This window comes from Salvelinus namaycush, chromosome 20 (assembly GCF_016432855.1).
Source record: "Salvelinus namaycush isolate Seneca chromosome 20, SaNama_1.0, whole genome shotgun sequence".
In the NCBI taxonomy this organism is placed as follows: domain Eukaryota; kingdom Metazoa; phylum Chordata; class Actinopteri; order Salmoniformes; family Salmonidae; genus Salvelinus; species Salvelinus namaycush.
This window is the reverse complement of record NC_052326.1, coordinates 720,062-743,977: the sequence shown is the minus strand read 5'-3', so window position 1 is coordinate 743,977 and position 23,916 is coordinate 720,062. Positions and strand designations below refer to the sequence as shown.

The following is a 23,916-nucleotide window of genomic DNA, read 5'->3' as shown; positions in this document are numbered from 1 at the left end:
ACTCCAAAATACGCATTACATCCACACACCCAGAAACATGGAACAATGTTAACTTGAAAGAATTAGCGTTTTCGTCATGAATATTGTTCTGGAGGCAGCTCTTCAGAGTGGTCACTAGCTGGCACAGCCACAAAGTCATAAAATCATTAACCTTAACCACACTGCTAACCCTAATGCCTAACCCTAACTTTAAATTATGACCGAAAAGCATATTTTTGTTTCGATGAATTTTTTCAACATAGCCAATTTTGACCCATCTAGCAGAAATCGCACAGTTCTGCCTCAAGGACACGACTCATCCCAATAAACGTCAAGCTGCAAAGAGAACAGGAAAGAGATGCAGCAAACACAGTAATTACAGGGCATGCACAGGGGTCCCCACACCATGCTGAAGAGTTCCAACATAAACTACAGCATCTTATTCAGGCTTGGCTAAGTGTTAATGAGGATGCAGTATTATCTAAATGGACATACTGAGGCCAAAGCCTGTTTACTCTGAGCTGCCTTGCGGAGTCCAAAGAGCCTCTTCCATGGGCTCTGGCCACGTGAGGGTGCCCCCTTGTGGAAAGAGAGTGGAATGAATTAACAGTTTAGTTACAGACAGGGGTCTGGATCATCTTCTCTCTCCATGGTCTTGCCAGCAGAGCTGCAGCATGTCCACTGTCTATGACACCCTGATTTAGCAAATTCACTATAACAACATGAACCAACTATAGTATTTCCATGTAACTATATATCTTCATGTAACATTTGTGACAGTTACTAAACCACTGGAATGAACTGAACAAGAAAAGAAATGTGACTTCTAAAGTACTTTGGTTAGCCCTAATCCTCTCATCTAAACTCAGTATAATCTTGGACTGAGAGAAAGCATGAGCCAGCGAGTTGGTCTCACCTGGTCCATACTCTCTTTGGGGCACTGAATCTGGGACTGTGTCTCCTGCTGGCTGGCGGAGGGGGTCCCTGCCTGGGCATCGGGGACCTGCGGGGCCTGGGGGTCATCAGGTCTCTCCAGCAGGGAGGCCCTCTCCACCAGCAGGTAGGCCACCTGTTCACTGTGGCTGCTGGGAATCACTTCTGCCAGGCCCTCCTGGTACAACATCTCAGCCACCTCATTCATCTGGGCATCTACACACACACACACACACACACACACACACACACACACACACACACACACACACACACACACACACACACACACACACACACACACACACACACACAGTAAGGAAGAAAATAAAGTGTAAGTACAATACCTACAACACTTCACTTAAAAGGGGACTATTACAAATTGATAAGGACACTAATGACACTGATATGACAGGGAATGGGATACACATTTGAATCCTACACACAAAGAACCATATGTGCGTTTAAACTAGAACGTATAATTGAAAGAGAGAAGTATGATGACATGATCATTCAATAATTACACTTGATGTGGTATACACATGCCAAAGAAAAGACAGACAATATCAGATTATTTTTTTATTTAAAGCAACGTGGTTATTCGTTCCAAAGGTTCATTTGTTTCCATAGGGTTACATTTTTCACATCTTATCTGGGTTCTAGGTCGCACCTTGCTGGAGTGTCAGGCGTTGCAGCTGGGTCCTGAGGACCTCATTCTCCTGCTCGTACTCCTGGGCCACGGCATCCCTCTTCTCTGATAGGCTACGGATGTGCTCCAGGTACCTCTGCACCTGAGATAGACACATATCATCAGCTCAGACCCTGCGCTTTGGCTGAAGCCAGATGAGTGAATTCCTGTACCGACCACACGGTGCCAATCAGGGAAAAAGTATTGAGATGAATGTATGTGCAGCCTGTACAGTAGAGTGTAGCATCACAGACAAAACTCTAGGTAATGGCTCACCTCGGCCATCTCGGCAGAGTGGCGTGCTCGTAGGCTGTCCAGGTCATAGGTCACGGCGACGAGGCGTCCCTCGCTGTGCTGGAACAGCCTCCATAGGAAACCCAGCTGCTCCTTCACTGAGGCCCCGGGGGCCATGCCCTCCTCCTGCAGACAGAGGACCACATGCTCCAGTTCCTTCTGCTCCTCCTGGGGTTAACATGACAGAGAGACAACCACAGAGATCAGACACTGATAGGCACCTTCTATTGAATGGAATGTCTCAATGCTGTTTCTTGTAATTGTATTTGTAATGATTGACTATCAGCTGGAAAGCAAATAGCTGCTATGAAGATGGTCAAAGACAAGGCAAAAACAAAGTGAAACTCCTTCTTCTGCTTCTCCTCCTGGGCTAGAACATCCTTCTGCTCTGACAGGCTGGGGATCTGCTCTGGGTACTGGGCAATGGGCTGCACCTGAGAGACACTTATCAATAGCGTCTCAAGGTATCGAGGCCGGCTTTAGGCAACATGAGCCTATGTTGAGAGATATTAGTGCACTCTCTGAGACTAATTTGATTTAGTTGAAGGAGAAAATGCTGAACTTGTCAGATCACCTGCCTTGCCAGGCAGATTCTTACCTATAAAAGTTTTAATATGAAGCCTGTCAATGGCACTTTGATGAGGAGGCATGGACTGTATCTCTGACACATACAGTTGAAGTCGGAAGTTTACATACACCTTAGCCAAATACATTTAAACTCAGTTTTTCACAATTCCTGACATTTAATCAGAGTAAAAATTCCCTGTCTTAGGTCAGTTAGGATCACCACTTTATTTGAAGAATGTGAAATGTCAGAATAATAGTAGAGAGAATGATTTATTTCAGCTTTTATTTCTTTCATCACATTCCCAGTGGGTCAAAAGTTTACATACACTCAATTAGTATTTGGTAACATTGCCTTTAAATTGTTTAACTTGGGTCAAACGTTTTGGGTAGCCTTCCACAAAATTGGTGAATTTTGGCCCATTCCTCCTGACAGAGCTGGTGTAACTGAGTCAGGTTTGTAGGCCTTCTTGTTCGCACACGCTTTTTCAGTTCTGCCCAGAAATGTTCAATAGGATTGAGGTCAGGGCTTTGTGATGGCCACTCCAATACCTTGACTTTGTTGTCCTTATGCCATTTTGCCACAACTTTGGAAGTATGCTTGGGGTCATTGTCCATTTGGAAGACCCATTTGCGACCAAGCTTTAACTTCCTGACTGATGTCTTGAGATGTTGCTTCAATAGATCCACATACATTTTCCGTCCTCATGATGCCATCTAATTTTGTGAAGTGCACCAGTCCCTCCTGCAGCAAAGCACCCCCACAACATGATGCTGCCACCCCCGTGCTTCACGGTTGGGATGGTGTTCTTCGGCTTGCAAGTCTCCCCCTTTTTCCTCCAAACATAACGATGGTCATTATGGCCAAACAGTTCTATTTTTGTTTCATCAGACCAGAGGACTTTATCCCCATGTGCAGTTGCAAACCGTATGGCGGTTTTGGAGCAGTGGCTTCTTCCTTGCTGAGCAACCTTTCAGGTTATGTTGATATAGGACTCGTTTTACTGTGGATATAGATACTTTTGTACCTGTTTCCTCCAGCATCTCACAAGGTCCTTTGCTGTTGTGCTGGGATTGATTTGCACTTTTCGCACCAAAGTACGTTCATCTCTAGGAGACAGAACACGTCTCCTTTCTGAGCGGTATGACGGCTGCGTGGTCCTATGGTGTTTATACTGGCGTACTATTGTTTGTACAGATGAACGTGGTAACTTCAGGCGTTTGGAAATTGCTCCCAAGGATGAACCAGACTTGTGGAAGTATAAAAAAGAAAATCTGAGGTCTTCGCTGATTTCGTTTGATTTTCCCATGAGGCACTGAGTTTGAAGGTAGGCCTTGAAATACATCCACAAGTACACCTCCAATTGACTCAAATGATGTCAATTAGCCTATCAGAAGTTTCTAAAGCCATGACACCATTTTCTAGAATTTTCCAAGCTGTTTAAAGGCACAGTCAACTTAGTGTATGTAAACTTCTGACCCACTGGAATTGTGATACAGTGAATTATAAGTGAAATAATATGTCTGTAAACAATTGTTGGAAAAATACTTGTGTCATGCACAAATATAGTTTGTTAGCAAGAAATTTGTGGAGTGGTTGAAAAACTGGTTTTAAACTTCTGACTTCAACTATAATTTATTCATGTTTTTTCCACATCTCATGCACTGCACTGTTCAGTATGACAAACATACAGTAGACTTTCTCAGAGGGGGTGGGTTAAATGCAGAAGACACATTTAGGTTGACTGCATTCAGTTGTGCAACTGACTAGGTATCGCTTTTTCCTTCCTCTGTGGATGACTATACTGTTGAGACTATGGATCCACATAACTTTGAGAAACAACTGTTGCTTATTAGCGTCAGCTGCAGTTGGGATAGTCAGGAGAGGTTTGCCTGAAATGTGCAGCTGTTCAAATGCCCACCAGACCTTCCCAACTATTTTAAGAGTCGTTTTTGGAAAGGAATCTTACATTTATAATTTACTATGAGAAAAAATGCCCAAGGTAAATCCTGTTAAATCAAGTCTGCGGTTAATGACAGTTGATTATAGTCATCATTCTAGTTTTGCCAGAGAAAGTCTGTCACTGTCATGGAGGGTTTGTAGCCTGGATACTGTACTCATTCTAAACTTATTTTGAAGGGTTGTCAGAAAAGTTAATTGGTAAATGTTGATCAACAGTTGCAAATAGGCTAGTATAAAGTCGTCAACATCAAATTGTAAAACTGTGAAAGAAAGAGGGACATACCTCACTCTGCTCCGTATCTTCCATGATAGGCGAGACAACTCGAAACAACTGGAAGATTCCTATTATTTAGGCGTTTAATCCCCAAAAATACATAGTCGATGCGAAACATAGAAGTGATTTGCTTCTCCGCAAAAAATGGCTGGAACAAACTCGCTTTCTAAAGTGGAACACATTATCGTTATGCGACGCAACAATGTTGCATTGCATTCCAGAGCCACGGATCGCGTAATAAGGCATTGAGCAGTTCACGGGTTTTTAGTTCGGACATGGCTGAATACAAAAGGCGTTAGCAGACCTACTGTAGAAACTCATCCAGCGAGACGCATGGACGACGACAACCAAGCTAGCACTATTTCCAAACAAGGATACGTTTTTTTATGAGGCATTCTCTGACTCCCTTCTCTTTATAAACCTTATTTCAAAACATGATACATTTATCTATTGTATTGTTAATTTTACGTGTCATGATTGTAGTTATTTTTCTGTCGTCTGTCTTGGTATGCCACGGATCAGTGCACAGTTGGTCTCACTCCCTTCCCATCATAGGCTACCGTTATTTTTGACTGGGTGGATTGTTTCGGAGTCGTGAACGCGCACCGGGATACCAGCGCACCATTCGCTTCTATTTTCTGGCTACAGAATAGGAAACATCGAGAAAAAATACATATACCCACGCCACCATGGCCTATGAATCTGTTTAGAATATGTACGTTTTTGTAGCCAACTCTCCCAATCATAGGCTTTAATATTCTTCATGTTAGTTAAAGCTTTTTTATACACAGACCTACTACTTAATTAAGAACTCATCTTCATTTTGTATCGAAATAATAAGGTAACTGAATGACAGTAAGATAGTGAATTTTGCATCAATCCTTCTCCATAACAGCAGAAACACTAGAGGGCGCACATATAATGCACAACAGATATGCAACAAAAGACCAAGCTGAAATTCTGATCAAGATAGGGGGGTCATTATATAAATAATAAGCATAGAGCTAGTGGTCAGGATATAGTAGGATAGACAGTAGGATAAAAGTACTAAGCCTAACCACAGCCCTAACTTAACCCTAGATTCATGCCTACACCCTACTTCAACCTTAACTTAACCCTAGCTTCATGCCTACATCCCAGTTCAACCCTAACCCTAGTTTCATGCCTACATCCCAGTTCAACCCTAACCCTAGCTTCATGCCTACATCCCAGTTCAACCCTAACCCTAGCTTCATGCCTACATCCCAGTTCCACCCTAACCCTAGCTTCATGCCTACATCCCAGTTCAACCCTAACCCTAGCTTCATGCCTACACCCCACTTCAACCCTAACCCTAGCTTCATGCCTAGACCCCACTTCAACCCTAACTTAACCCTAGCTTCATGCCTACACCCCACTTCAACCCTAGCTTCATGCCTACACCCCAGTTCACCCTAGCTTCATGCCTACACCCCAGTTCACCCTAGCTTCATGCCTACACCCCAGTTCACCCTAGCTTCATGCCTACACCCCAGTTCACCCTAGCTTCATGCCTACACCCAGTTCAACCCTAACTTCATGCCTTCATCCACCTCTGGCCTGCTCGCCGCCCTACCTCTGAGGAAGTACAGTTCCCGCTCAGCCCAGTCAAAACTGTTCGCTGCTCTGGCACCCCAATGGTGGAACAAACTCCCTCACGACGCCAGGTCAGCGGAGTCAATCACCACCTTCCGGAGACACCTGAAACCCCACCTCTTTAAGGAATACCTAGGATAGGATAAAGTAATCCTTCTAACCCCCCTCCCCCCCCCTTAAAAGATTTAGATGCACTATTGTAAAGTGGTTGTTCCACTGGATATCATAAGGTGAATGCACCAATTTGTAAGTCGCTCTGGATAAGAGCGTCTGCTAAATGACTTAAATGTTAAATGTTAATGCCTACACCCCAGTTCCCCCTAACTTCATGCCTACACCCCAGTTCCCCCTAACTTCATGCCTACACCCCACTTCAACCCTAACTTAATCGTAGCTTCATGCCTACACCCCAGTTCAACCCTAACCCTAGTATCAGCCTAATCTTGGCATAACCCTTATGTTCAATCCTGGCTCAAACCTTTACCTAACCCCTCCAAATATTGCTCCCCCACCTCTGAATTCCCAATTTAAAGGTGCTACACCTAGTATTTAGCAGAATTTCTACATTGGCCACTTGACCCAATTTCCACTAGATAACACAGCCACAAAGTCAAAGCAGCTTTCCCATTTTGACAACAGATGCAGCTCTGTTGGGAGACATCAATAAGTGAATATCACAGCCAATCACAACACTGGAGGGTTAGTAAATACTGTGAAACACTATCATTCCATTATTACTGCAGCTATATTATGGACATTTTCTTGAGAAAAAAAAATCTTTATGCAACCATAGACCAAGCTGCAATTCAGATCAAAGTAGGGGGTCATTATATACAAAAATAAACATCAGTGTTCAGTTTAATGGAATTGAATTACATTTAATTTTATCAAGGCACTTTATGGAAAGATGTACATTTGTTAATTTGGTTTCTTTTTAGATTATTCTATTTTATTGTATGTTTGTTGTTAAATATTGCCTTTACATTCAAATAAAGCAGATTTCGTGAACATATTTTTGTTTGTCTTATTGTGTTAACTTTTAGCCTACTTGTTTAGGTTTCTTGTGTGGTCTCAGTTTTCCCACTCACTAGGAATCAAAAGTGTTCTCTAATGAGAAGCAATTTCCTCCCATTGACTGAATCTAGCCTGGCAACAGTAGCCAACTGTACTGTACTACAGACAGACTAACCCAGAATGGGTTACACAGTACATCTCCCATATTCCCACACAGTTGCCCCTAGATCAAAGCAATGGATCACTTTAAACTGGTAGTCTACTCAACTATAGTGTGACTTTGGATATAACTTGACAAAACAAATACATTAGGTAAATTGCTCCTGACAAATGTAATAATAATGTATGTTGATATGACAGTTACAATCCTTCTATCTCTATAAACTGACACTGAACACATACAGTATATTACATATTTCCACTCTTACAATTTGCTGTAGGGTTATGGAACAGGTCGAAAGCAAAGTATTAATTATTCCACATTGTATCTATACCATGCCAACATTCGAATGTAACGTTTACAATATGTAGCTTTCCATGTGATTGACTTGGTTTATGACTGTGGGTGGGTCCAGTGCAGTGGGTAGTCAGTAGTCATTTTTAGTCAGTTAGTCCAGACTGTAGACTTTGGGGGAGGGCAGAGGAAATGGAAGTTTAAAACTCCCCCTATATCCCACTCTGCATTCCAACCCCTGTCTTTCTCTAAATTTTGGAGACAGAGTGTGGGAGAAGACGAAGAGTAGAGGGGGAGGAGATTGGCATCTGTGAGAAAAGCCCGATTGCAGCAGAAGAGAGAGGGCTACTGAGGGTTACAGAACCAGCCACTTGGCCACAGGAACTGAAATTTGCACTCTAAGGTAAGTCACAATATCAAGGCTTTGAACTTGACTTGACAGTCTTGATAAATCTTTGGTTATAGTGATATCTATTGTGTTTTTGCTTTGATTTAACAGTAACACAAATATACTATATACCAACATCATTATGTGTGTTTCGAAATAGATACTTTTAAGAATCAGTGAAAGTATATAATTGAATATAATTGTTATTCTCAATCTAGAGTGTAATGTTATCAGAGTCAATGTACTTTGTTTTCACGCAACAGTTCCCTTTCAGTCACTCACTCGGCGTAACATACTATGGGGAGTCAACGTCAATGACCGATCATATTCCGTTGATGAAAACTGAAATCACGCCCAACAGGCCAATGGATGCTGAGCCTGCCTTCGGAAGCATTCCTGGTTATAATACCAGGCTCGCATTCATTTCCTCAATTCTTCACTCTTCAGCTCACCTAAAGGGAGAAAGGGTCACACAATTTATAAACTTTTCAAGCACACAAAGATTACAATTTTCGGCTCCAACTTAGGTGTCTGTTATTGGGGAGAGAGTACTGGTACCCCTAAATGTTCTGAGTTTTTTGTGTTGGTATCGGGTTTTGTGTTTGATAAAAGCTAACTTCTTTCTGTTCTTTCTGGTCTGCTTGTGTAGCAGGTGCTTCCTTGCTTGACTAAGATGGCCAGTGGTAAGAGTAGGTTCAAAAAGGCTAACCAGCTGAGTTTTAACCTCCGACCGTACCCTAGGGCATACTCACAAGTGTTGTCCTGTTTGCCTGGGGTGGAAACACGCTCAGTATGACGGGTCTTCCGTTGTCTGAGGCCGAGTGAGAGCAGCAGCGGTGGTAGGAGTTCATTCCGGTTTCTCTGGCAGTGTTCAGAGTCTAGATTCCTGGGATGCTATACTATCCCTGGTTGGCTCTGGGGCAGCTCTGGGGCAGCCTAAAGCCCCAGCTTTGGATTTGGTGGTGGAGAGTGAACCATTGGTGGTTAATGCGCCTTTGATGGCGCTGTGTCGTCGGGTGGCAGATCACCTGGAGATGGATTGGGTGTCTTCTCCCCCGTAGCCGAGTTCCTCCAGGTTTGGGAGAAGGTATTTACCTCCTGTCCCTTCAGCGCGGTGAAGTGTCACTTACCCCTGTATAAAGAGTTTAGCCGATGAGCTAAAGGCGACCTGGGATTCCCCTCATTCAGCCAGGCTGGTGCTACCAGGTTATGGCGAGTTCGTGATTGTAGAGGGTATGGAGAAGGCAGGGCATGTTTGCAGTCTGATGGATGGAAAGCTGGTGAGTAACTGAGCTCCAGATGCTAACAACGGGGCCAATCCTAGCACGGTGCTGCCGAATAAACCGTGCCGGCAGGTCAGCTGGACAAAGTGTACCAGGGTGAGGGGTGTGGCGGCCCGGTCATTGAATGTGGTCACAATGCTGCAGATGTATCATATCGATTTGCTGCAGGAGCTGAATAAGACTGTGGAGGCAGGGACGCCGGTTTCAGAGCTTCTCAACAAAATCCGTGCAACGGCTGATTTTGTGCTGTGTCTGTCCCACTGTACTATCCTAGTTGGAGGGAAAGTATGGTAGCAGCGGGGGTGGCTCAGCGCCACCACTGGTTGACATTGTCCTGAATTCCTGAGAGGGACAGGCGTATGTATTTTGATGAGCCAGTTTCACCAAAAGGTTTTTAAGCTTGGCTATGAAGTCCTAACAGGCCCATTTCAGGGAGAAACAGAAAGAGGACGCAGCTCTACGGGTCTTTTTCCCATGAAGATCCTTCACTGGGGCACCTCGGCAGTTCCGAGGCGTGATGGGAATGGTCTAGGCCAGGGGGTGGCTTCGAGGTTCGTTTTTGATCGTCTTGGTGCTTCTGGGCAGTGGCGGACGACTTGGCACAGATGCCATGCTGGGTCAAAGGAGAGCAGGGTGAAAGAAGCAGACCTCACAAACCTAGCTGGAGGAGACATGTTCTTGGGGCCCTCCTCCCCAAGTATTTACGGTGGCAACAGTGCTCCCAAGTGGCTCGGTCAATGGGGGAAAGTTACTGGTTGCCAAAGTCCCTGAACCCGGTGTGGGCCGTGTATCAGAACGGCAGTACCATGAAAGCACATTGTTTCTACCCAAGATTCCTCGGTGTTCAGGGGTATTGAGAGTGTGGTATCGTCCAGTTGTGGGCATTCCCCACATTCAGACGCACGGTTGTGGTGGATATGAAAACAAGCATGACAACAACAACAAAAAATATCCCAGTCCTTCAGGAGATAATGTTTAGGAGACTGGCGTGATCTGTCCAGTGGCGGGCATGCACAGTTTAACTGGTTAATGAGGACGGTGACGAGCGGGTACTGTCTGCAGTTCGCTGTGCATCCTCCTCCTGTGCATCATTATGTCAATGGTCCCCGAGGTCCTAGCGTCTATCTTGAGAGAGATTTCCTCTCTCCTTCAAAAGCAGGCTGTTCGGGTGGCCCCTATGTCTGAAGTACAGAGCGGTTGGTACAGCCGGTACTTCTTAGTTCCCAAGAGAGATGGAACGTTATGTCCTATCCTGGACTTCTGTGTTTTAAACAAGCACCTCAAGGTTTGCAAGTTCAAAATGCTCACACTCCACCGGCTATTGTTGTCCGTGCGTCCCATCGATTGGTTCAAATCTGTAGATCTGAAGGATGCATATTTTCATGTGGCTAAACATCCTCTTCACAGAAAGTTTCTGAGGTTTCATTTCGAGGGTGTGGCCTATGAGTTTCTGGTCCTGCCTTTCGGGCTCTCCCTATCACCCGCACCTTTTCTGTGGTGGTGGAGCCAGCTTTGGCACCGGTGTGGTGCCAGGGATAGGAGTATTGGCCTATCTGGGTGATTGGCTGGTCGTAGCGGTGTCGAGGGAACAGGAGGAGCTCCACAAGTTGGTTTCCCATATTCAGTCTCTGGGGTTCATAGTGAATCACAAGAAAAGTTGTTTGATGCCGGCTCAGCGCATTCAGTTTCTGGGTCTCGTTCTGGACTCGGTTCTGAATCATGCGTTTTTGTCCCAACAGAGGAGGGTCGCATACCGGCTCTGTCTGGCAAGGTTTCAGCTAGGGCACTCTGTGCCTTTTCGCTTGTGCCTGCGGTTATTGGGTCTGATGGCCTCTGTGATAGCTGTGGTGTCTCTGGGACTTCTGTTGATGCGTCTGTTTCAGTGCTGGGTGGTTGCTATGTGTCTGGACGCATCTCGCCACGGCCATCGGTTGCTCAAGGTATCCCCGTGGTGCCTAAGGGACCCGTGACTGCTGTTGCAGGGGATTATCATGGGCCACCTAGTGTTCAGCAGGGTGATCACGACAGATGCATCCTTACTGGGATGGGGAGCGCTGTGTGTGGGCTACTCGGAAAGAGGGATTTGGTCAACAGTGCAAAGAGCGCAGCATATCAATCATCTAGAGCTACTGACTGTTTTGCTAGCGCTGAGGCGTTTCCTTTCGATGTTGGAAGGCCAGAATGTGATGGTAAGGTCCAACAACAGGACGGTGGTGGCGTACATCAACAGGCATAGGGGGACACGTTCTCTCTCACTCCTACACATGGCCTGTTATCTGCTTGTATGGAGCAGTGCGCATTTCCTGTCGCTCAGGGCAACGTATCTTCCTGGATCACTCAACGTGGGTGATAGAGAATCATCGTACCATCTAAACCGCTGTGAAATATCTTTTTCATAAGCACAAATATTGTATTTTCAGCTGTTTGAAGCTGGTGTATAAAACCACAAAAAAAAGACGCAAAAACTAAACTTATGAACTGGAAGCATAGAAATAGCGCACATGGAACAGATCTACCGCTTCTTAAACATGCTTTCAATGAGAATGACAGATCTGTAACACAGATGTGAATTTGGTTAGGTCTCCCAAAAAGTTACATATTGCAGCTTTAAGTGTGTGTTTTTGAACAGTAAGTTGCATTTCATGTCGGCAGGTAGCCTAGTGGTTGAGCGTTGGACTAGCAACCGGAAAGGTTGCCAGATCGAATCCCTGAGCTGACAAGGTAAAAATCTGTCATTCTGCCCCTGAACAAGGCAGTTAACCCAATGTCAACAACAGTGGGAGACATTGAGACAGCTGCTGTACATTTTTATGTGGATGACACTGTTCTCTATTCAAGCGGCAGTAGTTTGACTTTGGTTTAAAAACAAACTCAAATGGCTTTTAACATCATTCAACAGAATCTGTACAATTTGAAGCTTGTTCCGATTTGCTCTAAAACAAAATACATGGTATATTACTACCTTGGAAAGGAAGTCTATAGAGCAAGTAAAGACAAATATCTAGGAGTTTGGGTGGATCAGAAGCTGAGCTTCACTAATCATGTTGAGGACCTGGTAAAGAAGATCAAGTTGAGAATAGTGTTTTCTCCAGGCTTGTTTTTCTTTGGAGGTCAGAAAAGAGCTGCTACGGTGTACATTGCTGTCTATCTTGGACTACCGTGATGTCATTTATATGCAGACCTCGAGCACTACCCTGAAGGCACTTGATTCTGTGTATCATGCAGCTCTTAGGTTTATTACCGACCAAAAGCATCTGACACGCCACTGTGATCTCTATAGTGCTGTCAGCTGGTCTTCGCTGACTCTTTGTAGGCTTAAACATTGGTATGCTATGATCAATAAGGCCATTTTTGGAAAACTGTCACTTTATCTCTGTTCTTTTTTGATAAGGTCAGAAAATAAATACCAGTTAAAGTCTCACTCTTACTTACTTCTAATGGTCCCTAAAATCAGAATGGATCATTGCAAAAACTGTTTTAAGCTACTCAGCTCGGTGGTCTTGGAATTCTCTCCAGACCAGCTTGAAACTCCAGGATCTTGTTTCCTTGGAGGAGTTTAAAGGTTTGCTTGACTCACATGTTACTGAGGAATGTGATGGTCATTAGGACTTGGTGAAGGTGGTACATTTGATTGATTAGTTCATCTATGGCGCTTGTATGTTTCTGTAATTTAAATGTATTTGTGTCTACCTAAAACAAACAAAAAAATGATGGTGTGCCTATGTCTGTAAGATGTTACAGTTTGTCTGATATTTGTCTCAAGCATTGTTTCCCCCTGCTGCTGCCTTGGTTGGACCAGGTCTCTCTTGAAAAATAGATTTAATCTCAGTGAGACTAACCTGGATAAATAAAGGTAGAGAGAGGGTTTATAACATGTGCGGCCCGTCCGTGGTAGTCCTTTATTAGTGGACGACGGGTCGCAGCCATAACAGTCATTTCAGTTATACTGTATGAGGAGTTATTATACACCAGTCTATTATATTGATGTATGCCTTTGCATACTATTTGGGTTAAGATAGCACTTTAGCGTGCCTTTCCAGTGTATTAGGCCTATTAATACAGTTTACATGTATTAGTTAGTCAAGCCTAACATGGCGCTGGCGCATGTTACTTGGGTAATTGTGTTGTGTCCCACCCTTTCCGATGTCTTTATGGGATTCAGTGAGATTCCATCCATTCAGCTATTAGTAATGGTATAGTCATTCATGTGTTATTGCCAGCTAGTGGTGCTTTAGTTTAAGCCTTTTATGTGTAATAACCTGTTATAGTGATGTCATATAGTTTATATTGTCATGCAATGTCATTGTATAATAGCTGTATATCATTCCTGATATTGATGGCACTTTTGTTATCTGCTTCCTCCTATAGGAAAACCACACATACACACACATCCACATCCACACACGCCTTCACACCCAAGTGTGCCTTGTGTCAAGCCGTAGCTCTGTACATGCTGTGCTGCCTTCATACGGTGCTGTTATATACTGTCTATCTTCAAGTAAACTGCAAGTCAACTATTCACTGTGTCTTCCCATCAGTGCATCCTGACCGAGGCCCGGATGCAAGCACACCCATACCAAACCAGCAACCTAAGAATAATACACCTTTATCCCTCCACTACATTGTGGTCCGTTCAAGCCGGGTAAAAGTGTTTACTCCCAGATCAAGATGCAGCGAGTTACCGGTGAAGCCTGGACCTGGTCTGATCATCCACGGCGCCACGCCTAACCTTGTCCTAGTTGTAGTAGCACAGCACAGTATGCACAGTATGCACAGTATGCACAGTATTCACATGGGAAAGAAGACGACCTTCAGCCTCTTATTGAGGGAGCTGCCAAGACAACACTCCTCACTCCACCCAGTCCCTTCCTCTCCAGCCAGGCCAGATGGGACACAACTCCAGATGAGTGGGAGACCTTCAGAGAGTAGAGGTCTGTCCCAGACTCCCATCTGAGCCACGAGGACAGAAGTATAGTCTCACTCAGCTACGTGAGCAACAAGAAGAGAGCTCATACCCCAGTCCATAGCTAGACTCTCTCTCACTAAGCCAGCCTCTACAGAGCACTCATCCTGAGGCATCCCTGCAGCAGAGAGAGTTCTGCCGACACCACCACGGCCCGCATCAGATCCTGCTGAGCATGCGTAGCCATCACCCAATGAAGAGGATAAGGCTTGTGATGGACAGTATGACAACTGTGAGTTGACTGACCCTCCACCGTGGCCTCCAGCATGTGATGAGTCACTACTGCCGCGTCATCAGAGTGACACTCCAAGCCTACAGTGCAGCTACCAAGAGCCTCCTCCAGCAGCAGCTGAGTTCTCTCAGTCCCGGCACTCACCACACCTGTCTGAAAGCTATTCCTCCACTAGTGGTCCAGCTAAGAGACATACTGTACTTACCTATCAGCTCCCAGACACTTCCAGTGTGGAGAACCAGCCCGCTGACGGTGCCAGGGTGTATCTACCTGTCCCTGCCACTGGTTCTCATGTTGCCCTCAGCATGGCTATCCATCCTGTTCCTGACAAGGTGTTCCAGTCTGCCCCCGCTGGGGACTCGTCAGCCAACAGTAGCCTGCAGCCAGCCGCTGTTCCAGAGTTGCCACCCTCTCCAGCTACAGAGCATCAGTCAGCAGTCAGCCATCGTGGAGCTCCAGACCACCTACCCCGGTCCCGGAGCCCAGACCAGCTACCACAGATGGGTCCCAGCCTGCCCCTTCCCCCAGGGTTCCTGCTGATTACTACAACGCTAACCCGTTCTTCCCTCAGGTTCCAGTCTGCCACAGAGTATGGGGCTGAGCCTACCCCTGTTAGGTCAGACTCAGCGCCTTCAACTCAGGAGGGGCAGCATTCTCTACCTACCCTGGCAGCCCAGCCAGACCTGAGCCTGAAGGTACAAGCTGGCCCTGTCTTCAGGTCACCACCTCCTGCAACAGAGAGCCATCGTGTTGTAGCCACAGGGCCACAGACCGCCGTTGATGCAGATCATCAGCCAGCACCTCCTTCTCTGCCACCAGCCGCAGCCCAGGGATCCTTAGCCCCTGTCTCAGTATCTCTTCCACCAGCTGTAGCCCAGGGGCCACTACCTGGCTCTAAGCTAAGAGTCATCCCTATTCCAGTTAGGGGGGCTTCAGAAGCCAACAACAAGCCCCCACCTACTCCTGATGAGGAGCCCAGCTCATCTCCAGCCACGGTCCCTCCAGTTGCTAGGACTACAGTACTACAGTAAGTCTTACAGGTCCTCTTACAGATTGTATATCACCATAGTATGTTATACCGAGTGACTAACTGAAAGGGAACGTGCAGTTCTGAATATAACTACTGTTCCCTAAAGGAGGGAACGAGGTATAACATATTTTGGCCCCGTGCCGTCAGAGGGTTTGGGCTTGCTGAAGAGCGGTACTGAATTGAGGAAATAAATGCGAGCGTCTGTATTATAGCCAGGAAGGTGGGGCTTCCGAGGGCAGTCTCGGCATCAATTGGCCCATTGGGAGTGATTTCAGTTTTCTTCATGTGAATATGATTGGTCGTTGACTCCCCATAGTATTTTTTTGCCTCATTCCCTCCTTCGGGGAACAGTAGTTATATTCATAACTGTACATTCTCCCTCCTAATATGTTAATTCCTCAGGTTTGCTCCTCTTCGTACTAGGTAAGTACTACATAAACAGTACAGTTTACCTCAGCAGTGGAAAAAGCCTAATGCCAACCAGATAAAGAATGTGACGAGACACATACCTTTAAGAATAGTCATTACCAAACTAATGGAAACGGATGTCTCTCTCAGTATTTCACGCAGGAGAACATGTATGTGTTGTATTTGAATTTAGAAAGGAAAAGAACAGTACACACACACAGTCTGCTCTGTTCTGGAACTGAATGTCTGAATTTAGTCCTCCATTGGCATTCATCCCATAAACAGGCGCTGTCAGAATGGGCCAGCTTGAATGGGCCAGCTTGAATGGGCCAGCTTGAATGGGCCAGCTTGAGGAGACTGCGAAATGAACTCCTCTCGAGAAATATTCTTATTCCAGCCATTTGTTGTTGGATAGAGATGCATATTAGATTATTTACAGTATGAGGATGGGGATGGGATATACAGTAATCTTGTCCTGCATTGCTTCTAGACATCTGTATATATGTGCACAGGCTCACAGGAAAGAGATACATCTACATACAGCTGAAGTCGGATGTTTACATACACTTAGGTTGGAGTCATTAAAACTCATTTTTCAACCACTCCACACATTTCTTGTTAACAAACTATAGTTTTGGCAAGTCGGTTAGGACATCTACTTGGTGCATGACTCAAGTAATTTTTCCAACAATTGTTTACAGACAGATTATTTCACTTATAATTCACTGTATCACAATTCCAGTGGGTCAGAAGTTTACATGCACTAAGTTGACTGTGCCTTTAAAAAAAAAAAAACGATGTCATGGCTTCAGAAGCTTATGATAGGCTAATTTACATCATTTTAATCATTTGGAGGTGTACCTGGGGATGTATTTCAAGGCCTACCTTCAACTCAGTGCCTCTTTGCTTGACATCATGGGAAAATCAAACGAAATCAGCCAAGACCTCAGAAAGAAAATTGTAGACCTCCACAAGTCTGGTTCATCCTTGGGAGCAATTTCCAAACACCTGAAGGTACCACGTTCATCTGTACAAACAATAGTACGCAAGTATAAACAGCATGGGACCACGCAGCCGTCATACCCCTCAGGAAGGAGACGCGTTCTGTCTCCTAGAGATGAACGTACTTTGGTGCGAAAAGTGCAAAACAATCCCAGAACAACAGCAAAGGACCTTGTGAAGATGCTGGAGGAAACAGGTACAAAAGTATCTACATCCACAGTAAAATGAGGCCTATATCGACATAACCTGAAAGGCCACTCAGCAAGGAACAAGCCACTGCTCCAAAACCGCCATAAAAAGCCAGACTACGGTTTGTAACTGCACATGGGGACAAAGATCGTACTTTTTGGAGAAATGTCCTCTGGTCTGATGAAACAAAAATAGAACTGTTTGGCCATAATGACCATCGTTATTTTTGGAGGAAAAAGGGGGACGCTTGCAAGCCGAAGAACACCATCCCAACCGTGAAGCACGGGGGTGGCAGCATCATGTTGTGGGGGTGCTTTGCTGCAGGAGGGACTGGTGCACTTCACAAAATTAGATGGCATCATGAGGACGGAAAATGTATGTGGATCTATTGAAGCAACATCTCAAGACATCAGTCAGGAAGTTAAAGCTTGGTCGCAAATGGGTCTTCCAAATGGACAATGACCCCAAGCATACTTCCAAAGTTGTGGCAAAATGGCTTAATTACAACAAAGTCAAGTTATTGGAGTGGCCATCACAAAGCCCTGACCTCAAGTCTATAGAAAATTTAAAGGCAATGCTACCAAATACTAATTGAGTGTATGTAAACTTCTGACCCACTGGGAATGTGATGAAAGAAATAAAAGCTGAAATAAATCATTCTCTCTACTATTATTATGACATTTCACATTCTTCAAATAAAGTGGTGATCCTAACTGACCTAAGACAAGGAATTTTTACTAGGATTAAATGTCAGGAAAAACGGAGTTGAAACATATTTGGCTAAGGTGTATGTCAACTTCCGACTTCAACTGTACATGTTTCTAGTCTGATTGAAATTATAATAGTAATAATAGTAGCAGCAGACAGGGGTTTCAGACAAGTGACAGGACATTTATTTACTAAACCTAGGAGCTCTGCTATGTTCTTCAAAGGCAGTTCAGGCTCTCTAGATTCCCTTGACTTATTCCCCTGACTAAGATGCCTGTGGTGGGTTGATAGATAGGCAGAGAGAGATAGTCACTGCAGGCATGTGTTGAGGAGCATGATGAAAGTGAACATGTTTCCCCCTGAGAGAGCGATAGAGAGAGAGAGAGAGAGCGAGAGAGAGAAAGAGAGAGAGCAGTGTTTCAGGCCACTGTCTCAAGACTCTGTCTATGTCCAGGACCACTGGGTGTGGCCTCAGTGGAAGCTCCCAGCAGCAGCCATCATGGTTCTCCTGCTCATGTCTGTGACTGTGCTGCATCTGCTCACTCTGGCCATGCTGTTCATCGCTACCATGGAGAAGGTGAGACACTCTCCACTGTTAGCCAATCTCAACAACTAACAAAGTTAGTGTGAGAGAAGTAGAACAATTATTGTTATCAATCAATAATAACAAACCTCCTGGCATTGACAACTTAGATAGAAAGCTACTGAGGATGGTAGCTTACTCTATGGCCACTCCTATCTGTCATATCTTTAATCAGAGTCTAGAGGGAGTCTCGGGGGCTCCCGAGTGGTGCAGCGGTCTAAGGCACTGCATCTCAGTGCTAGAGGCGTCACTACAGACCCTGGTTCGAATCCAGGCTGTATCACAACCGGACGTGATGAGTCCCATAGGGCGGCGCACAATTGGCCCAGTGTCGTCCGGGTTTAGCCGGTGTAGGCCGTCATTGTAAATAAGAATTTGTTCTTAACTGACTTGACTAGTTAAATAAAGGTTAAATAAAAATAATAATACATAAGAAATTATCCTCAGGCCTGGAGGGAAGCCAAAGGAATTCTGCTACCCAAGAGTGGTAAAACAGCCTTTACTGGTTCTAACAGCAGACGTTTCAGCCTGCTGCCAGCTCTTAGCAAACTGTTGGAAAAATTGTGTTTGCCCAAATACAATGCTATTTCTCTGACACACACACTTACACCACCAGTCATGCCACCAGGGGTCTTTCACAGTTCCCAAATCCAGAACAAATCAAGAAAGTGTACAGAATTATATAGAGACATTATTGCTCATATTGCTTAAATGAACAGCAACCCTTTTTTTAAACAGATAAAGCAACACCTCACAATGCCTCTTATTTGACCTAGTTATGTTGTGTGTATGTATTGATATGTAGGCCATGTGTGCCATTTTTACATTTATGTAGTTCTGTCTTTGAGCTGTTCTTGTCTATTCATGTTCTATAATAAGTCATGTTTCATGTTTTGTGTGAACCCCAGGAAGAGTAGCTGCTGCTTTCGCAACAGCTAAAGGGGATCCTAATAAAATACCAAAATACCAAATCCGACTCTGCAGCACTCCCTTTCCTGGCATATGTTGCTGATATGAGTATCAAAGGCTGAAGAGAGCAACCACAACAATGTTGAATATCAACATACGGATAGTACTATGGTGCTTAAGATAAACCTACCGTGACCTTATATAATATGCAGGAATTTGATTTATGGATATCCAATCACATCGAAAGCTCTGAAGGAACCCAACAGTGGGACGTAGCCTACCCATTTTTATGATATGGGCAGATTGCCATGCACAGAACCTGCCTGCTGAACTAAACCTTTCTTGTATTGTGTGTCTCTCTCTAGTCCTGGTGGGTCTGGACCGATGCTGAGATCACAGATCTCTGGTATAACTGCATTCATGACAACGTAACGGGAAACTGGCTGTGTGCTACCACTAATGAAAATGGTAAATAAAATAGGAAGTTTTATCCAGTCTACATGTGATCTTTAGGATCTACTCTACATGTGAATGAGGATGTCACTTTATATAACCGCGTCCCACCATTATTCGGTGTAATTATGCCTTTGAGTGATCATGTGCATGATGTTTGTATTTTGTGTTTCCAATATAGTCTTCATATTCAACGTGTCTGTGTGTCGGTCCCAATGACATGGAGTCTTATGGCTCTTCTCTTGTTCCTCCAGACTGGTTGCAGGTTGTCCAAGCCCTGATGGTCCTCTCTGTGGTCTTCTCCTCTATCTCCTTCCTGGTCTTCCTGGGTCAGCTCTTCACCATGTCTAAAGTCGGGCTCTTCTATTTCACAGGCCTTTGTCAGGTCTTCGCAGGTACTGTACTGGACCAGAACTTAACAGTTTATGGCAGCCAGTTACTTTGTGTGTGTACTTACTGTATATTATTTTAGAGGGTTTGTCATTAACCTAGATAAGTTGCTTCCTCATTCTCTGTTAATTGTGGTTATTGATTCACACACGTTTAATCTCTGAAAATAATTAACCCTCCCTGTCCCCTATCTGCTTTGCTCCTCCAGGTTTCACATCATTTGCTGCCTCGCTCATCTTCACGTTCCACCGTAAGGAGATCCTGGAGGACTCTAGAGACCTGAGCATGGGTCACTTTGGCTACTGCTTCATCCTGGCATGGTCCTGTGTACCCCTCCTGCTCTTCAGTGGAGTTCTATATGTCCACCTGCGCAAGAGGCAGTGAGCCAAGACAGACGTGAGGGCAATAAGCAGCATCATTCAGTATTACTTGGTACTGTTATCCTGTTATCACTCGACTGTGGTGAACAACAACAGAGACACAATGTGCGATGAAAGAGAGTTACATACACTACATGACCAAAAGTATATGGACACCTGCTCATTGAACATCTCATTCCAAAATCATGGGCATTAATATGGAGTTGGTCCCCCCTTTGCTGCTATAACAGCCTCCACTCTTCTGGGAAGGCTTTCCACTAGATGTTGGAACATTGGTGTGGGGACTTGCTTCCATTCAGCGACAAGAGCATTAGTGAGGTCGTGCACTGATGTTGGGCGATTAGGCCTGGCTCACAGTTAGCGCTCCAATTCATCGCAAAGGAGTTTGATGGGGTTGAGGTCAGGGCTCTGTGCAGGCCAGTCAAGTTCTTCCACACCGATCTCGACAAACCATTTCTGTATGGACCTCGCTTTGTGCACGGGGGCATTGTCATGCTGAAACAGGAAAGGGCCTTCCCCAAACTGTAGCCACAAAGTTGGAAGAACATAATCGTTTAGAAAGTTATTGTATGCTGTTGTGTTAAGATTTCCCTTCACTGGAACTAAGGGGCCTAGCCCGAACCATGAAAAACAGCCCCAGACCATTATTCCCCCTCCACCAAACTCAGCACTCGGTGGTCCCGTTCTGTCAGCTGGTGTGGCCTACCACTTCGCGGCTGAGCCAATGTTGCTCCTAGACGTTCCACTTCACAATAACAGCACTTACAGTTGACTAAAGTAGTGCACTATATTGAGGATACGATTTGGGATGCATCCTAGGTCAGTGTTTACCTGATCACTCATCATTTACATAGCAGTGCAGTGCAGAAATTTGACACATTGACTTGTTGGAAAGTTAGCATCTTGTGACCGTGCCGCAAGTGCTGTCATTAAGACCATTCTTCTGCCAATGTTTGTCTATGGAGATTGCATGGCGGTGTGCTACATTTTATACACCTGTCAGCAACGGGTGTGGCTGAAATAGCCATATCCACTCATTTGAAAGGGTGTCCACATACTTTTGTATATATAGTGTATGTATTGTGTGCATACTACTACTGTATCTGTGAAACACACTTTTTTTTTCATTTAATCTATCAATTGTGTCACTTCATTTTATCGAACGTTTTTGACCGTAGGCAATATTGCTGCAGCTTGGTTTAATTCTGTCGTTTCTGTGATTAAGTTTTTGACTGCATAAAATGTTCCTCATGATCAGCAAGAAAAAACGGCAGAGGGGCTCTTGTGTGTTTAATTCCACTGTGAAAGCTTCTTTATATTCCTACCACATGCCCATTGTGAAGAACTCCAGTATGCTGTACTATAATAATAATGTAGAGTGTGCCATTATGTTCTTTGAGCTTCAGAGACACTCCTGTGAAGGGGCATTCATAGGTAGCTACCACACTTACGCCACAACATTACTATCTTACTCTAAAAAACACTTTATGGTCAAATAACATCATTAGCTGACAAAATGATTTTCCACTTTGTAGAAACCCGTATCTCATGACATCATTTCTGAGCACGGACGGTGGAAATTCGATGAGAGTCAATAGAAGGTGTGGGAAGAGAGGACTGCCCCCAGCGAGGCTTCCCCAGGCAGTCAGTAGGAGTCTGACTCCAGTCCTGCTCCTGTGGCTAGCAGACCTGCCCGTCTGGCTGGACCGGTCTCAGAAGTCAGCTATGAAGTGAATGAAAAGGTTTTCTTTCATCACCACATAATAGATAACACAAGGGAAGAAATATTATATGCACTCTCTGAAGGGAGACACCTATAAACTGCTTTATTTTTGGAAGATAGCCATACAGAATCCACAAGTTGGAACACAAGTTGACATGAGGATTTGAAAGTTGTCAGCTGTGCACTTCAGGGTAAGAAGTGGCGATTATCTTGAGGAAACAGGGTAGTGACCCGATCGTGGCTGCGAGAGACTGAAAGGATGTAACGAAGGTCGTCGGGAGAAGGAGAAGAGGACCAAGGTGCAGCGTGGTAAGTGTCCATAATCCTTTTAATAAATACGAAACACTTGAACAAAACAACAAAACGACAAATGAACAGTTCTGCAAGGTGCCAACACACAAAACAGAAAACAACCACCCACAACTAACAGTGGGAAAACAGGCTACCTAAGTATGGTTCTCAATCAGAGACAACGATTGACTGCTGCCTCTGATTGGGAACCATACCAGGCCAAACACATAGAAATACAACACACAGAACAAAACATAGAATGCCCACCCCAACTCACGCCCTGACCAAGCAAAATAGAGACATAAAAAGGAACTCTAAGGTCAGGGCGTGACAAAGGATCTGTCAGCAGAGCAGAACGCTTGGAGCAGAGAGAGGGGGCAATGTGAGCAGAGAGAGAGGCAACGTGAGCAGAGAGAGAGGCAACGTGAGCAGAGAGAGAGGCAACGCGAGCAGAGAGAGAGGCAACGCGAGCAGAGAGAGAGGCAACGTGAGCAGAGAGAGAGGCAACGCGAGCAGAGAGAGAGGCAACGCGAGCAGAGAGAGAGGCAACGTGAGCAGAGAGAGAGGAGGAAGGTGAGTGCGAGGGAGGAGTTGTACGAGAGGGGGAGGAGGAAGATAAGAGAATCTGTTAAAAGTTGGAGGTAATCAGTCATATTTTAGGACATGAAGTTTGAGTGTGAAGGGTGAGTTGTCTTTTTCTATCGTCACTATCATTATTTCATTGTTTTTAGTGGTTATGATCTCTTTAGTGATTATATATCATAACTCACTCAGAGCTATTTGTTCCTTACGTCAACAAGGACTTGTGACATGTTTGTGAAAGGCTGGGAACTTTTTTTGCCTCTGTTTTCAAGATCGTTCCCTTGAAGATATATCTGTGTCACAGGCCAAGCTGTTTGTGGAAATTACCTTATTTAACTGATTCTGGACAATGCTTTCAATGAGATCTAATGCGAGAATCAAGATTCATTGGTGACTGCGTTTCTCTCAGAGGAAACAGAGGTATTGAAAAGGAGACTTCTAACGCACACACTTTTCCAGTAACAATTAGCATATCGTTACTAGCTAGTGTAATTGGTGTCATGACTTTGGCTGGACCTGTGCTGCCCTAGTAGTGCTTGTAGGTGGGGGTGTACCCCCCCTCCCCCCAGAGTTCAAAAGACAATCCTCATTCCCAAAGACCGAGGAGGCTACATACTGTACGGCC

General features: G+C 44.8%; 2 protein-coding genes across 5 annotated transcripts in view; one reads left to right on the top strand and one right to left on the bottom strand.

Annotated features, from left to right (window-relative positions):
- Window positions 1-5,254, bottom strand: part of si:dkey-264d12.5 (coiled-coil domain-containing protein 30) — a 29,073-nt gene extending 23,819 nt beyond the window's left edge. For all 4 annotated transcript variants that reach the window (XM_039015543.1, XM_039015545.1, XM_039015544.1 and 1 more), the window contains exons 1-5: window positions 4,705-5,254; window positions 1,877-2,062; window positions 1,583-1,703; window positions 896-1,128; window positions 475-558 (exon numbers count right to left, since the gene is read on the bottom strand). In XM_039015543.1, coding sequence (XP_038871471.1) covers window positions 475-558; window positions 896-1,128; window positions 1,583-1,703; window positions 1,877-2,062; window positions 4,705-4,728 — 648 coding nt within the window. In that variant the 5' untranslated portion in view covers window positions 4,729-5,254. The remainder of the gene's footprint in view (window positions 1-474; window positions 559-895; window positions 1,129-1,582; window positions 1,704-1,876; window positions 2,063-4,704) is intronic.
- Window positions 5,255-8,086: 2,832 nt separating this feature from the next.
- Window positions 8,087-20,900, top strand: emp3a (epithelial membrane protein 3a). The gene is made up of 5 exons (XM_039016690.1): window positions 8,087-8,180; window positions 18,435-18,557; window positions 19,838-19,940; window positions 20,180-20,320; window positions 20,524-20,900. The coding sequence occupies exons 2-5, from the start codon at window positions 18,480-18,482 to the stop codon at window positions 20,697-20,699; spliced, it is 498 nt and encodes a 165-aa protein (XP_038872618.1). The 5' UTR covers window positions 8,087-8,180; window positions 18,435-18,479; the 3' UTR covers window positions 20,700-20,900.
- The last annotated feature ends 3,016 nt before the right edge of the window (window positions 20,901-23,916 follow it).

Bases quoted from the DNA above. Each gene is read 5' to 3' on its own strand.
- emp3a (XM_039016690.1), top strand. From the start codon at position 18,480: ATGGTTCTCCTGCTCATGTCTGTGACTGTGCTGCATCTGCTCACTCTG. The intron at 18,558-19,837 runs GTGAGACACTCT...GTCTCTCTCTAG, and splicing joins TCATCGCTACCATGGAGAAG to TCCTGGTGGGTCTGGACCGA. The intron at 19,941-20,179 runs GTAAATAAAATA...TTGTTCCTCCAG, and splicing joins TGCTACCACTAATGAAAATG to ACTGGTTGCAGGTTGTCCAA.